This window comes from Cyprinus carpio, chromosome B14 (assembly GCF_018340385.1).
Source record: "Cyprinus carpio isolate SPL01 chromosome B14, ASM1834038v1, whole genome shotgun sequence".
Taxonomy (NCBI): domain Eukaryota; kingdom Metazoa; phylum Chordata; class Actinopteri; order Cypriniformes; family Cyprinidae; genus Cyprinus; species Cyprinus carpio.
The window spans coordinates 9,517,222-9,532,164 of record NC_056610.1 but is presented as its reverse complement, the minus strand read 5'-3'; the positions used below and the strand labels follow the sequence as shown (position 1 = coordinate 9,532,164).

General features: G+C 35.8%; 1 protein-coding gene across 5 annotated transcripts in view; it reads left to right on the top strand.

Annotated features, from left to right (window-relative positions):
- Window positions 1–14,943, top strand: part of LOC109112056 (gamma-aminobutyric acid receptor subunit alpha-2-like) — a 56,409-nt gene that overhangs the window by 18,065 nt on the left and 23,401 nt on the right. For all 5 annotated transcript variants that reach the window (XM_042737989.1, XM_042737991.1, XM_042737987.1 and 2 more), the window contains exon 5: window positions 13,032–13,252. In XM_042737989.1, the coding sequence (XP_042593923.1) occupies window positions 13,032–13,252 (221 nt within the window). The remainder of the gene's footprint in view (window positions 1–13,031; window positions 13,253–14,943) is intronic.

Below are 14,943 nucleotides of genomic sequence, written 5' to 3'. Positions count from 1 at the left end.
CAAGTTAATGTGTGTGCGCAGTGCAATCTGCAATCTTCGACAAATACGCCAACCATTAAGACTGGATCTATTTTTGTATGCACTGAGCATCAGACAGTCCATAGACGTGATGTCTGAGGCTTAGACTACTTTATGTCTAGTGATGGCTCATAATGCAGCTCAAACATTGGATCATGGCTGGGTCATGGGTTTGATTTCCAGGGAATACGCCTTGAGTGCAATGCAAGTCGATTTGTAGGAAAGCATCTACCAAATGCATAAATGTAAATGTGAATAACACAACAGCTGATCAGTCTTTTATCTAACTGCTGCCTACAGAGGGCCGCCATATGTACAGGTGTCATTTTTTGAAAAGCACCACTCCAAATGTTTTAATGTCCACACATATCAAGTTGTGACAGCTAGCTCTGTTCGGATCCATGTGGGGACACGGTCAGTGCTAAATAACCAGCGGTCCACTGCGACCCAGATGAGTTTCATATCTGACAGAACCGAGGCAGGAAATGCTTTGCCACCTGACTGCATCCGTGACACTGTGAATTAGTGCCTGTGACTCTAATGACTCACGCCGTCGCTCTGACACTTCTCAATGGATTCAGAGCTTCTTAATGGAGTTTTTGTTCTGAGGAGATAACGTATGACTCATGTAAGCCGCATTGAATATGTGTGCTAACAATGCATTCTGATTGTACTTACACGTGATGTACGTTACATGCATACTTAACAGCCCACCCTGGAGCTTCAAATGAACTTTAATCGAAAGCCATTAAATTAAATGTAAGTTTGATTCAGCTGCAAACAAACTAACAAAGCAAATTAACAATCAGCGCATGCAGCTGCATTAGTCTTGTTTGGCTATGCAGTGTTAGCTTGTTCATGCCTTTCATTGCAGAATTGTATAGAATTTGTATGTTTTTTGACTTTTTTGTTTGTTAGTTGTTTGATGTTATACTCATTTTCTGTTGTTAAACAATATTAAAAATGCAGAATTTAAAGATGATGAAATGAATAAATCTTATTGTACCAAATGTGTTTTCAATTTCAGAATTAAAATGCATTTTTATGTCAAAAAATATTTAAAAATAATAATAATTATGTGGAAGCAATTTCATCATTTTTCGCAGGAATTCCTAGTAGATTTCACAAATAATTACAAAGAATCAGAAATGCTCTCAATTTAATGTGAATTTTTGATGTAGAAAGACTGAAATAGTATTTTATTGTAAAACATCCTGCAATATTTGTTTTATTTGTTACAGTGTAGGTGATTTATCCTGCAAAAAAGTCTGAAGAAAAGGTTACTTTTGGGCATAATGACTCCCTGAGAACCCCTGAAGATATATATATATTTATCATATATTATGGCATATTATATTTTATATATATATATATATATATATATATATATATATATATGATATGTATATATATATATATATATATATATATATATATATATATATAAACACTGGACCAAAATGAATACAGAGACATTTCTGAGATTTTAAGATGCTTTCCACCTCTATTTTCTTCAAATTTTTGTTTTGATGACAGCAGTAGTTGTGCTATTTGGTTGGAAACTATGGTTACCATACTACATTTATGTGTGTGTGTGTGTGTGTGTGTGTGTGTGTGTGTGTGTGTGTGTGTGTGTGTGTGTGTGTGTGTGTCTCAGCATGAGCGTCTCAGCCCTGATCTCCTGTGTCTTTGAGATTAGACCCAGTTGCTACACCTTCTGCTCCTCAGACCCAAGAAAACAAACCATTCTTCCTCCTTCCATCCCTTTATCACTTGCTTTCCTCCTTCCTTTGCTTCTGCTCATCCACCCTTCACTCTTTTCTCTGTCCCTCCATTCTCGAGTCAATGGCTGCTCTTCTGTCATTTTTTTCTCAGCAGCCCATACGGAAACATACAATGCATGGCATTCTCCATTGTACAGCGACGTCTTTGCCATGCCTTCACGCGTTAGCATGCTGACCCTGTCTGGCAGGAGGGAGAGCAGTTCACAAAGGCACGTCTAAGTCTTTGATATATTTTTTTCATTTTCAAAGACAAATTGTTCCATTTCTTTGCCTCTCCACATTCCCCGGAGCTTATCATCCTCCTCTGCCGCACCATCCCTCTCTCTTTTTTTCTTTTCAAGTGCTCTGACAGTTGACGGTAATTTTTTTTCTCCACTCTTTTTGAAATAGATTCCCTCTCAACGTAGTAGCAGATAGTCCTTCCTCATTCTGCACGTAAATCTTTGCACTATCAATTATTTAAAAGAACTCATTCTGCCTCACTGAATCATAGCTCTTCTCCATATTATGCTTTCATTATGAATTCAACATGCAAATACACATTTCAGTGTCAACTTCAGCTCTGCTTCGAAACCTGGTGACCTTCCTACCTAGGGAGCATTTTAATGCAAAGGCTGTTCCAGAATTTGAATATTATAAATATATCTACACTACTGTTGAAAAGTTAGGGATTAGTTTAATTATGAGTAAGTAAGCAGTAGCTAGGTAGTGACTGCGTAAAGTAAAAATTTAATAAGTAATTTTATAGAATGAAAGCTAACTTTCAAAGGTTTTTGATTAGTCCTTTTTCAAAGAAATTAATGCTTTTAGCAAAGGCACATTAAATTGAACAGTAGTGGCAGTAAAGACATTTATAATGTTACAAATGTTACAAATGATTTCTATTTAAAAAAGAGCAGTTCTTTTGAACTCTCTATTTGTCAAAGAATGGTGAAAAATATATCCACACAAATATGAAGCAGCACATCTGTTTTCAACACTAATAATAAGAAGAAGTGTTTTTGAGCAGCAAATCAGCATATTAGAATCATTTCTGAGGGATCTTGTGTATACACATACAAAGCCTGTTATGATTTCTTGTCCCTGATGAATGATTCATGTCAATAATTTGAATAAATGGCTACAGTGAGCGTAGCGTGCTCTAAAACATGTCCAAGTTTGATTCCTTAGCTTGTAAATAGCTTGTAAACAAGTGACAATATCTTTTGCTTGGTGTTTTGTGATTTCATTTCAAGTCAGAGGTCACATTGTTATCGGCAACAGCTTTGAGCTGTTAGCAAAAGCCTGTGGATTTAGTTTTCTGTGCTGTGGGTTTACAATGAAGGCCTGTCTCTCTCTCTCTCTGTGTCAATGCCCTGTGGCCATGCTAACCCTCATCATTAGAGCTGACCCTGCTGGGAACTGTTTGACACTCAGGTAAACAGCTGAGTGAAAAGACTTGTGGGTAATGAGCTGAAGCGGTTGGGTAGGTGTGGCTGCTGAGCGTTTGCATGTTTGCCGTCAGGTTGACATCGGTCAGTGAGGGTTTATTAGAATATGTGAAGCAGTACCAGGGTAATTCTGTTTAAATTGCACTGTAGGTGACACAAATAGCATTCACAGAAGGATTCAGCAGAGCGATGTCAAATGAACATCACACCTTTTCCAGGTAGCATCAGGTAATCACCTATTCTTGGAGGAAAATATTATTGTTTAAGGGTTGCTTTTGGAGACTTTATTGCATAATAAGACAGATTTCCTTTGCTTGCCGGAAATATTTCTATTATATTCTATAATAATATTTCTATCAAATAGACAGAAATGGCAGTGTAAATGCACAGTGTAAAAATTTTTTTTAAAGATGTAAGATTATTGGAGTACATTTTACTAGAAAATACTAATTCCTTTTTTGTCAGTGTACAGTAAAAGTGTATGTATATGTATATGTATATGTATGTATGTATATATATATGTATATGTATATATGTATATGTATATGTATATGTATATATATATGTATATATATACGTATACGTATATATATATGTATATATATATATATATATATATATATATATATATACACATACACACACACACACACACACTGAGGTGGCCTTCGTCGATGAGTCATGTTCCCACTGTGGGAAGATTTCTAGATCTTCTACCTTTAGGGGTGCAGAGTCTCGTTGCCGCGATCTGGGGCTCGTTCTGGCGGCCGACAGACGAGAACCACTTCCAGCAGTAGCGCGGGGGGTTTGAGGATTACAGTGGTGGCAAACCCCGCAGGGAACCAACCCTCTTGGGACCATCACTCCTCTTGCACCTCCTATCCAGTGGAGCAACCCACGGAATGAGCTGGGCCCTCTTCAAGAGCGTACCAGCGGTATCCAGTGTGCCTCCCCCCAACCAGATGTTGATCTCAGCATCGGAGGGAGAGCTGTTCGATGAAGATTCGGCCACGCTGCCACCCTCCGGGAGCTCACAAGGTCGTGGACGGCACCTTTTATTGCCAGAAACCGGCTGGTGGGCTCATCCTCCCTCACCACCCTCGACGGTGGTGCAGCGAAGGCACTGTGAATCTATGCAATGGGAATTGAAATGAAAACAATTGGAATGTTTGCTGAAGTCAAGACCTCAACAATGTCTAAAACTGTGCTCAAATTTGTCAGTTTACCAAACTCTGCCATCAAACATCGGAGATCTCAATATGAACCTGTCTCAGTCAAGTAATTATTCATCTTGAAATAACACTAACTGATATAAGAGTTATTCTAACATTTACTTTACAGAAATCAGTAAAGATTTCACAGTATAAAGACACATGATCCACGACCAGAAGGGGAACCTTTTTTTACAATTACTTGCTAAAAATGTATAAACTATCAATCAGACAACAAAAGGAATGTAGTAGATTATTTACAAATATTTTAATAATGTTTTTAATCATGTTGATCATTTAAAGGCTTTTGTGTATCAAAAATGATACAGTAGGTTTTATAGCGTTGAGACTCATTTATGGTTTCTCTTTCCTATGGGATCCAGCATCTCTCTTTTTCCATCATGCCTCCTTCTCTTTATAATCATTAGTTTCTGTCAGCCAGTGCGGTGACAGATATGACTTCTGGGTAGCACTGGGAATCTTAAACCAACATCATCCTCATGTGAGATGTGTGGTTGTGATGGATGACGGTGAACCTGGTGGTTCTGTATCCTGATAAACCTGCTCTGAACTGAGCCTCCAGTGCTACTTTATCTGGGCTAAACAAAGCCACGATGCACAAACACACACACACACACACCAGCACAGAAGGTCATCATGTCTATTAATGCTGTGTGCCTCTAAGCCATGGAGCAGACGGTATGGAATAGGAGGCAAGTGAAATGGAAGGACAACAAGGAAAGTGGAGAGGGAGGTTAGAGAGGAAGTAGTATTTGTTTTGCCCCTGTACTGCCCTACGGCCCTCAGGAGTCTCTGTATACAGCTAGAGTGGGATGAGGACAGCTGAGATTCAGATGAACTGATATCTGCTGTCATACTGTGCTTACACACACACACAGACACACACACACACTTAAGTCTAGGAATCCATATTTTTAAAATTCTGGGAAAGAATGTTTTCCTTGACATTAAAGACATTTCAGTCTATTCATTCTTACTTTTTGCAAATCATTTCCTAATAGAACATTTAAATTTTAATAAAACAAATCCAACCAATATTTAAATCTCTTTAATAATAATAATAATCAGCTTCAATTTAAATCTTTTTCAGGCAGGACCACTTTGGCAAGTTATGTTAAGTTTATTGGAGTTTATTTATATTTGATGGTATGGTTCTTTATGGAGGTTCTCACTCCATAATTATTTGCACATACGAGAGCTGAAAACATAATTAAGAAATGTCTTAAGCGAAACAGTGGTAATGTGTATATGTGGATGTGAATCCCAGGACAACTATAATGTAGCTTGCTATGGACAATGAGGTCAGTGAGGTCCATGACAGCTAGGACTTGAAAGTCTTGGTAATCTGAAATAAAAAGTAGACAACAGGCAGAAGCATAATAATATGCTTGATACTTATAGATGGAAAGGAAGGAGGGTTGCGACCAGTTTGAGCATACTTCCCAAGCTATAATGCCACATACATCTGACTGCATCAAAGTCTATAACATACTTTGGTTAAAATTTCTCAATGGTAGTGTAAAACAACACCCTTTTACCTTGTCAAAAACAGCTCTGTTCACGGCGTTTCTTTTTGGTGAATTAAAACACAATTTTAAATGAATTTCTGTTAGTCTAGATAATATTTTACGTTCTTGCTTTAAAGTCACCATTCTTATTAATGCAGTTATAACTGCTCAAAAACAATTTAAATTACATTTGCAAATGACTTATCAGTCATTAACAAACACCTTTATAAGACCCTCTACGAAGGCAACCTTAATGTTGTGTAGTGGACGTGACAAAGCGAGCACTGCAAATCATTTGAACCTTGTGTCAGTACTTCATAAATAGAACAAGGCAGCAGTTTACTGTCAGGGATTTGACGCATCATGCCACGCCGCATCCAGTGTAGACAGCATCACTGATTATGATGAGTTCTACAGTAATTTGTCACACTGCGCTGCTCGCGTCTGATGTAGACATGGTTTGAGATTGTTCACTTTAGCTGCATTCGTCGTGGAACTTGCTAACTAGCAGATGGAAAGGCGATTTGCAAAAGATTCATAAAAAAAAAAAAAAAAAAAAAAAAAAAACTTACACGTAACTTCTGGAGGTGAAGCTGGACCATGAACAGTTGGTACTGATCCATCCTTCAGGAACAACTTTTTTGCAAAACCTGCGTTGTACTGGCCCTCGTTTACAAAGCAGTCCAGTGCAAAATGAAACGCACAAACAAAATGCATTTAGGTAGATTGGGATCGGCCCATTCCCTTCAAAAACAAAAGTAATCCACTACATCTTCAGCAGCTCAGATGTCGGGAGTAAATGGCGACTGCTTTGTTCATTATTGAATCCAACAACAAAACACCTCAATCGCTTAGAAGACATTCTCAAAACAATGCCAGACTGTTTACAGCGCACTCAGGGCAGGTCGATGCTGAAACCAGTGTTCATTTTGACAGCAAATTTTGATTTAGTTTTAGTTATAGTCTTTTGACGAAAATGCCATTTAGTTTTAGTCATATTTTAGTCATCTGAATTGTTTTAGGTTTAGTCTACTTTTAGTTGATTAAATATCATACAATTTAGTTGACTAAATTCTAAAGGGTTTAGTTAAATTGTAATGCATTATTTATATTTTATTTTTTTCTGTTTTGGTTATTTTAGTACATCAGGTTAAGCTAAAGCTTATAGACTAAATGAAATTAAGTTTATATATATATATAGATATATATATATATATGCTATATATATATATATATATATAAACGCATATATATAGCAAGTGGTGGGCCGTTATCGGCGTTAAAAAGCTGCGTTAACGTGAAACTCTTAACGTGCGATAAAAAAAATTTCGCCGTTAATCTATTCTCAAATTGTAAATTTGGGTTGGGAGATGGGTCTATACTACGCAAGCTATGATGACTCTCATCGTGATTTTTTTTTTTGGATGTAAATACCTAGACTAATTGCACTGTAGGGGGCGAGAACGAGATGGCGAACCTGTGTGTATGCCTACTGTGAAATTACCAAGCTTCCCAAAAAAAAACTCGACAAGACTCATGCCTGTTTCACACATACTCCGTCTGCAGTGCAGAAGCAGCACGGGGACTCATTGTGCTTTCACACAGGACGCGTTTACAGTCCGCTACTGATCCGCGGCTGTTTAGTCCACAAACACAACATTTGTTCATTATTCTATATTTCAAACCATGTAAAAAAAAAAAAAAAAAAAAAAATCTTGACTCTTATCACAGAACAGTAACAATCTTTCATAATCATAGGTGTTACGTGTAAACTTAATAAATCATAAAAAATATTATTCATGCATTTGGATTACTTCTAGGTTTGTATAATAAGCTGCTCAAGAAAGCAGCAAAAACATTTAAACACAACAATTAGCCAAGGACTTGTTTCTTGTCCGGGATATCGCAAATCTATTTAAAATTGAATAAGCATCACTGACAGAAACAGACGACTCTCGTGCCTTTTGCATTTAAAAAGTTAGCTGATACAAGCAATCGCACGGTTCTGGCTGTTTTTTGAACTTTGTTTTTTCTGCTTCCTTAAAAGTGCATTGTGATGAAATCATGCTGCCCCGTTTATCTAAAGGTGCTCTTTCTTGTTTTAAACCTAGCCAAAAACCCATGTGTTGCGTATATAACACAGAAGCCTTTAATTAGTATTCATTTATTGTGAAATTACTGCATTTCCGTGTCAATCCATGTTAACTTTTGAAAACCACGAACTGAATGCGCTGTCATTTTAATTCAGCGCATGCAGCACAGCAAAACTAGACTCAGTACGTAAACGATCGCTGCACCGCTCCTGGAACGCACTGACAGACCACAACCGCGTGAACGCTGGAATCCGTTAACATGCGTGCCTAAAAAAATGCAACGCAAACGCAATGCAGACGTAGTACTGTATGTGTGAAACAGGCGGAATTAGTTTACTGTAGGAGTTCTTCCAGTCTCAAGTACCACCTAAACACAAAGCATCCCTTAGCTAATGCGGAAGATGCCAGGCCAAGCAATGTAGAGCAGGGGAAGAGTCAAACTGCATCCCTTAGCTCAACGCAGCACAGCTCTATCAGTACTAAAAGTACATCTTATTGAACATAATTTGAATGCCTTCGGCAGAATTCAAATGACCCATTTTAATCTAGATTAATCTAGATTAATTCCAAGATTACAGTGAGATTAATCTAGATTAAAAAAATGTATCTATGCCCACCACTTATATATATATGTATGTATGTATGTATTTTGGATATTTATTTACTTTTTTAAAGATTTGTTCTGTTATTTCAGTTAACGCTAATTTTACTTCAATTAATGAAGAATATTTTATACTATAGAAACCTGATACCTGTAAAAATTATTTATTAAATAATATTTTGAATAATGTTCTTAGTCTGTCCATCCTGTGATAGGGAATCCCAGACACAATCTACAATATTTGTTAATTAAATGGAAATGAAATTAAATTGAATATAATTTATGTACCCAAAATATCAGTAATGACCAGGAAAAAATCGAAATACGCTGTGACTCTTATTTTGAAATGTCTGCACTGTTGACTTTACAGCTGCAGGCTGCTCATTCAAGTTCAGATGACGGAATTAAAACTTACATTCTTACAACCATTTAAAACATATTACATATAAATATCCTATAGAATCATAATTCATCAACATTTGTTCATAAGCAGGCCCTTGGAATAAATGTGCGCTGTTCATTGATTAGAAGCCACACTGAAGCAGTCTGAAGCTGTTTTCTCACTGTTAGATCAGGACAATGCAAATGTACATAACTACCACATATGAAATCAGTCTGCCTGACTGGATATCTTTCCAAATCGTCCTTCCCGAACACTTTCATCATGTTTGTATTCATTGACGAAAATGAGAGTATATTTTCATTTTATTTTTATTTTTTATTTTTTTGTCATTAAAAACTAGCTTTTATTTAGTTATCGTCTCGTTTTGGTCGGTGAGAAAATGTTGACAAAAAGTATGACAAAAATAATTTGTCAACGAAATTAACACTGGCTAAAATGCCTGACATGGGAGGGGCATGGCAAAGTTAACGTCACTTTACCAATAATCTGTGAATGGCTTGCTCTGAGAAAGTGATTATGATTTATGGGGATTTTTAAAAAAGCACTGTGTGGATTTTTATCATTATAGGCTGGTTGTGTACATACACTGCCAAGAGACATTTCAGTTCAAACAACATGTAAAAGTGAATTTTCCATCCGATGACCCCTTTAAATAAATGCAATCTAGCTAGATCTAAAATCCCTAGGATTTAGTAGTAGCACCACCGCAAAGTAAGTAATATTATCCATGAACTGTGTTTGGAGTCTTAATTGAATACAGAAAGACTGTTTAGACAATATAAAGTAGACAACACATCTTGAATGAATCTGGCTACAGTCACTGCAGTATTCTGATAGTGTCTGAGCAGTAATAAAACTTCTGGCTTCTGTTGCAGTGCTTTTGTCTGCAGTCTAGTTCAGTATAGAAATGTTTTGAGTCAGGCTGCTTTTATTCTTAAAATGCTTTCATTTAAGTTTACATATGCTTTTATTCTAGGTCTGCTTTCAGTATAGAAATGTTTTGAGACATGAAGTGCTTTTTTGATGACAAATGGCATTGTTTTTGTATTTTTATTTAGCATACAGTGAGGACCAGTAGCTTGCTTAAAAGTATCATTAATGGAATCTGCAATTCAAGAACCAGAATTGATACATTTCTTACGTTTTCAATCCTTACATTACATACATTACCATGCAAATTTTTTTTGTTTGTTTGTTTGTTTTGTTTTTTTAATGAAATGAAAAGAAATGTAAAAAATGTAATGCTTTTTTTAAATTAAGCAACGATGCATTAAATTATCAAAAGTGAAGGTAAAGACATTTATACTGTCACAAGTGATTTCTATTTTACATAAATCCTGTTCTTTTGAACTTTCGATCCATCAGATATTCCTAAAAAATGTAAAACATTTTCCATAAAAATATGAAGCAGCTGTTTTCAGCATTTATATATATATATATATATATATATATATATATATATATATATATAATAATATGTGTGTGTATATATATATATATATATATGTATAATATTGTATATATATATAATATATATGATATGTATATATATAGCTGTATTATCATATATATATATATATATATATATATATTTTTTTTTTTTTTTTTTTTTTTTTTTTTTTTTGAGCAGCAAATCAGCATATTAGAATGATTTCTAAAGGATTGTGTGACACTGAAGACAGGTAATGATGCTGAAAATTCAACTCTGAATCACAGTAATAAATAACATTTTAAAATATTTTTAAATGAACAGTTATTTCACACACACACATATAACTGATGTGTCTATGAATAATCCAATGTAAATGCATACTCAGCACCTGTGAAGCAATCTCATAAACACTCCTGACCTCACTACCTACTTATCTTTATTTGGTGTGTGTGTGTGTGTGTGTGTGTGTGTTTAATAATGTGAGTGCAGGGATGGCATGGTGGTGGGGTTTCATGGTTCATCTTTACTTGTTAATGGATGTTCATATAAACCCTCCTCAACTGGGACAATACAAGCCCCTTGACTGAAATTAGACGGTCATAACCATTGCAGAATGCTGACTGGACGATTCGTCCAGATACGAGAGACGTGCCAGAGAATGAGCTATACATCCATCAAAAAAAAAGCACCTGCAGCGGTGGAAGGAATCTGGCCACAGTCCCTGTAGTGTTCAGACACTGTCTGAGTGGTCATAAAAATTCTGTCGCAGTGCTTCTCTATAACTGCTTGCAGTGTGACACTTCAGTCTGCAGCTGCTTTAACCCAGAACTCTTAGTCTGGAACTTTCAATGCAGAACCAATTTAATTTAGTTTAGCTCTGGTTTTAAATCAGGACCTGATTCTAGTCAGGCTGATTTTATTCTTGAAATGCTTTTTTTCTTTCTTTTTCTGTAGCTGCTTTTATTCTAGAGATGTTTTAAGTCTAGAACTGCTTTTTCTCTACATCTGCTTTTCAGTATTAGAACATTCTACAGTTTCTGTTAGTCTAGAACTGCTTAGATTTACTTGTAGTTTAAAGGGATAGTTCATCCTAAAATTAAAATTACCCTATGATTTATTCACCCTCAAGCCATTCCAGGTGTATATGACTTTGTCCTTTCAGACAAATACACTCGTAATATTACAAAATGTCCTTGTTCTTCCAATCTTTTTAATGGGGGTCGAGATTTTGAAGTCCAATAAAAGTGCATAAATCCATCATAAAAAGTTCTCCAAATGGCTCTTTGAATTTAGAACTGAACTGCTTTCACGGTAGAATTTATATTTAGAATAGATATTTTTATATATATTTATTTTTTATATTTTAATTTTAGTTAAGGTTTTAGTAATTTCCTTATGTGTTTTTGTCATTTTTAGTAGTTTTTATTAATCTATATAAATAGTTTTTACATTTTTTTTATTTCAGTTTTCTTAATTTTAATACATAATGTTAAACTAAAATAAAATGAGAAATGCTGCTTTGTCAACTAGCTAAAATATATGAGTGAAATCTTATTGGTGCAAAATTCCACTACACTTATCAATATATTAAGCATCAGTTATGTTCATTTTTCTGATTTAGTTTTTAATTACATTTTTCAAAACACTGAAACAAAAAAATAGCCCACTATAAACAACATACGAACAATGAACATACTGTCAGCACTGCTTCTAAATATTGCAAGTGTAACCTCTGTGGTTCTACTCAACACGCTCCGAGTGGGATTCAAACCAATGTTTCCGGCAATTGGAGATGGGCCTCTGTTACAAAAGTATCCATATAACATACTCATACCATATAGAAACAACTGAGTACATAGCACACAGTTCTACAGAAATTTGTCTCAGCAGTTTCACATTCACTGTGGCCACTGATTGTTGCTGGAAACTTGTTGCCTGTTAGATAGTACTCTGTTATCTTTTAATCTCCCAATCTAAACCCAAAACCTTCTTGTAATCTATCTTTAAAGCATTTTAAAAGTTTTCCCTGTTCTACCAGCCATTAGGAGCTCCATAATGGTATCTCTGGGCAGCACAATCTCTCTTATGGAGAAGAGAGTGGGATCTGATCACCCTCAGCAGCACTAGTTAAAGGTCTGAGCAACTGACTCTGCCCTACAGAGCTTGAGTCTCAAATGCAGTAAAGTCAATTTGCAAATCAGTTGGCAAACTGTGTTTATCCACCAGAGCAAAAATAAGTGGATAGAAAATGTTACACTACAGATCATACGAGGGTAAGAAAATGCCTGAATATGAATTGCATTCACAGGCTTTGCTTGAAGAGGAACACTAACCCAGGTTGTCCAATTGATTGGATTGTTTCAATTGTGAACAACACAACAGCAAATTCACCACCAATCAGTCACTCTAAGAGGGTATCGTGTGCTCAGTTATCACAAAACAAAACACCATCCGAGCCCTTAGCAACCGAAAACATCCAACAGAACCTCTAAATGTGTCTAAAATGTGCTGTTGTTTCATCTTTTTGCAGGAGTATACCATTGATGTCTTCTTCAGGCAGAGCTGGAAGGATGAACGGCTGAAGTTTGAGGGTCCGATGAACATTCTGCGTTTGAACAACCTGATGGCCAGTAAGATCTGGACTCCAGACACATTCTTTCACAACGGGAAGAAATCTGTCGCGCACAACATGACCATGCCCAACAAACTGCTGCGGATCCAAGATGACGGCACCCTGCTGTACACCATGAGGTAAGCAAGGTGTTATTTTCACTAAGTGCTTTCAAAGTTTCAAAAGCTACCCCACGTAACATCATTGGAAAATGCTGTGCGGTTAAAATTTCAAATTGAAATTATTCTCATCTGACATTCTCAGTGCCGGTGCAGTTGAATCGATTATATTACTGAATATTAATAAATATATTCTTTTAAACCCAGAATATTGACCCCCTACTGTAAAAATATTAGATTTATGATCATACTGTCTTTCAAATTGTAAAAAAGTAACATCTACTCACCCTCAAAACTTTATATTTTTTAATAGTACCATTTATTTGACCTCATATCCAGCTCAATTCAGTTCAAGTTTTGTTCTCATCCAATGATATTAATGAATATTAATTGTCTTAAACCTAAAATATTACCATGACATTACATCAGAAAGTCAGATCATCTTTAAACATATATGATTTATAGTAATATTGTCTGTTTTCACTATCAAAAATCTGGCCTATGATCTTGAACTACAATCCAAGTTTTCTTTTTTCTTTTTTTGGATGAGGAACATACCCAAACTGAAGGAATCTTGCCCTCCAGTGATTTTTCAGTGAATAATGACTTTAATTTTCATCTGTTCCTGACATAATGTTATCAGAATTTATATTTTTGGTGAACGATCCATTTAGCTCATATTGTGGGTGGCAAATGGAATCATTCCTCATGTAAATCCCTGAATCACCTTGTATCCCCGAGAATTAGAATAATTCATTCCTCACCGGCTCCCACAGTATGACAGGCAGCTCTATTGATTTAGCCAGTAATTAAGATGTTTCATCTGTTTTCAGAAATGTGACACTCACTTTTATAGGAGCTGATTTCATTGAAACCAGTGACTTTTTCTTAGTAAAGCACAGTTCTCATTATAATTAACATATTTAAGAGTCTGCCAAAATTCACATCAATCTCCTTAATTACCTGCAGATGAAACAGGAAGAGCAGAATCTGTAATATATTGTTGTGTGTCATGTACACAAGCCCCAAACAACACGGCCTTTCATAATGACTCGATCTCGCCTCTGTTTATCCTGACGCTGCTCCAGAACACATCATGACACTCTCCAACACGTACACTCTCAATTCCGTTTGCTTTTTTCTCTCTCTTCTAAATCGCTCTCTCGCTCCCAGCTCTTCCTGTGAGCACAAATGCTCCTCGCCGCTGCCAAATCAATGAGAGCCTGACTCAGTTGTGAAGTGCAGGAAGAAAAAACGAGACAAACTGAGAGAGAGACTGAGAAAGCAGCAGACAGAGTAAAATTGAGGAGAAATGGATGTGAAAATGAACTTGCATTTATAGGATAGAGTAGAGGGTAGAATAGAGACTAGTAATAAACTACTAGTAAGAGATTGTTGATCTATTGAATATACACAATATTATTGAGAATATAGAATTAGGCAGCATTTTGAATATCGCAGTGATTTTAATGCTCTTTTTATTTTGAATATCGCAGTGATTTTTTTTTGTAAATGCTCTTTTTTTTTTGAGTTTGAGTTTTTTGTATGGGTGTGATATAGTTTTGAGTGTAATAGTGTGTGGCATTTCTTACGACCTATTTTTATGGTGCACAAATAAAAATAATTAAATAATGTTCCTCATTCAGTGAAAAAAAATGAGGAGTGAGTGAGAGAGTGTGGAGAACATGACTTAAATATTTTTTACTATTTTT